The 2570-nt window shown below is 43.9% G+C and overlaps 1 protein-coding gene across 1 annotated transcript in view; it reads left to right on the top strand.

Moving 5' to 3' along the window:
• The window catches only part of LOC104807100, a 7223-nt gene extending 5000 nt beyond the window's left edge, over positions 1–2223 (top strand). The window contains exons 2-3 of the mRNA XM_010532212.2: positions 20–1493; positions 1850–2223. Of these exons, the coding sequence (XP_010530514.2) occupies positions 20–1493; positions 1850–1968 (1593 nt within the window). The 3' untranslated portion in view covers positions 1969–2223. The remainder of the gene's footprint in view (positions 1–19; positions 1494–1849) is intronic.
• The last annotated feature ends 347 nt before the right edge of the window (positions 2224–2570 follow it).

The following is a 2570-nucleotide window of genomic DNA, read 5'->3' as shown; positions in this document are numbered from 1 at the left end:
TTTCGTGTTTACTGGAAAGGAGGAGCCCGAGGTTTATCTTGAGTGGGAGCGCCAAATGGAGCCCAATTTCGAATGTTATTCCTTGACGAACCGAAGGAAGATTCAATATGCGGCTGCCCATCTTGCCGAAGATGCCATCATGTGGTGGGAACGAGAAGAACGAAATCGACGACGTGCACATTATGATCCGGTTTCCACTTGGAAAGAGATGAAAATCTTCATGCGAAAAAGGTATGTACCTCGACGTTGTCTTCGTGACATGCAATATAGATTTGATAACATCATGCAGGGAGACATAACGGTTGAGGAATACTACGGAGAATTTGAGCAGCTCATTGCGTACTTAAGAATTGACGACGATGAAGAACTCATGATGCATTTCCTAGGAGGCTTACAAAAACGAATCGCTAGAAAGGTAAAACAACAAGTGTACCGTGACTTGGGACATCTTGTGCATGCGGCGATTCAAATAGAGCGACAAATGAACAAGAAGCCGTCAAAGAATGGGTGCCAACGAATGCCAACGCCAACGCCTATACGCGAAAACTTTTCCAATACCGGAGACCCAATCAAGGCGCAAAATCTTGATGCTCGAAAGGACGAAACTATCTCATATAAAAGAGAAGTCCACATACGAGGTAACAAAACTTCTTCCTCGTGTACTTATTTTACTTCTGAGGTTCCGTGTTCAGAGTGTAGGAACCAAAGTCATTTGCCCAGTGGAAGTTCCATCCGACAAGAGGTGAGCATCAAGGATAACGGGGCATATAACTCAATCGCGATGGCTGTGGAGAGACACCTTGAGGAAGATTTCGAAGCTCCATCCGACAAGGAGAACAAGAGCGTGACCGAAAAGAAAGAAACGGTCGAGAACCCTGGCTTTGTGAGGGAAACAAAACCCAAAAGTTTGGCAAATGTGAATGAAGAGCGGCAAAATGCCAAGGATGAATGCATACGAGCACAAACACCTACACGCAACAACCTTGTCAAAATCAAAGACCAAGGCAAGGCGACCGATCTTGATGCCCGAGAGGAGGAAACCATCGTGATTCTAAAAGGAGTCACCTCATTAGGTAACGAAACGTTTTCCTCATGTACTAATCAAACTCGTGAGGGCATGTATCACATGTGTAGGAACCAATGTCATGTGGCATGTCATTGTCCCAACCAACGAAAGAATCTCATCAAGGATGGCGGGACATACAAGGCTGATGTAAGGAACCTTGAAGATGAATCCGATGTTACATCCAAAGCGGTAACCGAACATGTAACCAAAGAAAAAGAAACGATTAAGGATTCCGATCTCGTGCTCAATGAAGTACTCAAAAGTGTGATCAATGTCGATGAAGAGCTACATGGCATCAGAATAGATGCTTTAGAAGTGGTTACACGAAATGAGGATTTAAAAATCCTGATCAATTCATCGACAAAGATAAATGACACCTCCAACAACCGTACTTGGATCATAAGTCAAGAACTTGGAGCAAAAACCGGTAAATTTATTCCTATTTTTATTCTTGTTTATGATTCATACTTGGTTGAGAATATATGGGAACATGAAGAAATAATGGCAAAGTTTCAAAAGGAATATTCTTGCGAGCATTTCAAGGAGCACACTAACAAAATTGTTTCCCTAGAAGTTTATCGAAGTTCGCAGGTTCTGAATGTGAAGGAAGTGGGGATTGTTACAAAGAAAGTTTTGACATCTACCGGCCAAATCCCAAAGAGGCCATTCAACGACTTAAGCGAATATATGCAGCTTGCCCACCTTGATACGAAAAGCTTACGCGGTAACATCGTTTTACTCTTTATTCTTGTCTATGATCAAGGAATTGGTACCACATTGCAGATTTCGTGCATGGACGACGAGAAGAGTCCGACGAATCCCACATGTGTGCCTCCACGGTTCATCAGTGCTCAAGGAGCCAAATGCGTCTACCATTGCACCATGAACGCCTCAAGGCATAACACCATCTTAAACCCAAGGACAATCAAGAAGGATGAACCTTTTGAACGAGGAGAAGCGCGAGAACAAAATCTTCATACACTTGGCGAATATCTCGACAAAACCCGCAATCAAGGTATGAAAAATTTGACTTACGTATTTAACGATGCTGACTTGGACCCGTTTGATGTAGGTAAGCATGTTTTGAGGACAAAACCTTCTCAAGGGGGAGGGAATGATGAGGACATCGGAGCTAGCAACTTGGACGAGGACGGGAGCTTAACGGAAGGAGCTCTAGAAGATGTTCAAGACTTGACCCATCAGGCGTCAAGACTCTTGCCGGATGATCATAACGTCACAAGATCATTCGAAGCCGCGGGAACGAGATTTGACGTGCACAACGCGAAGGCTCCCCGAGCAAGCCATAGACCCATCGGACCAGCCAAGACTCAACTCCTCTCCATCTCAAACCTTAATTTCGGCCAAGAATAGTCAAGACACAAAAGGGAAGCTTCTTGGAGTGCAAGCAACTTTTCCAACAGCTATATTCTTCCCACCTACCTTATTAAATGCATAGGCTCCCACCCCTCTTGCATGTTTAGCATTTAATCACAAAAGAGTTGTT

The sequence above is a fragment of the Tarenaya hassleriana genome, unplaced genomic scaffold (assembly GCF_000463585.1).
Source record: "Tarenaya hassleriana unplaced genomic scaffold, ASM46358v1 Cleome125, whole genome shotgun sequence".
In the NCBI taxonomy this organism is placed as follows: domain Eukaryota; kingdom Viridiplantae; phylum Streptophyta; class Magnoliopsida; order Brassicales; family Cleomaceae; genus Tarenaya; species Tarenaya hassleriana.
This window is presented reverse-complemented; position numbering and strand designations above follow the sequence as displayed.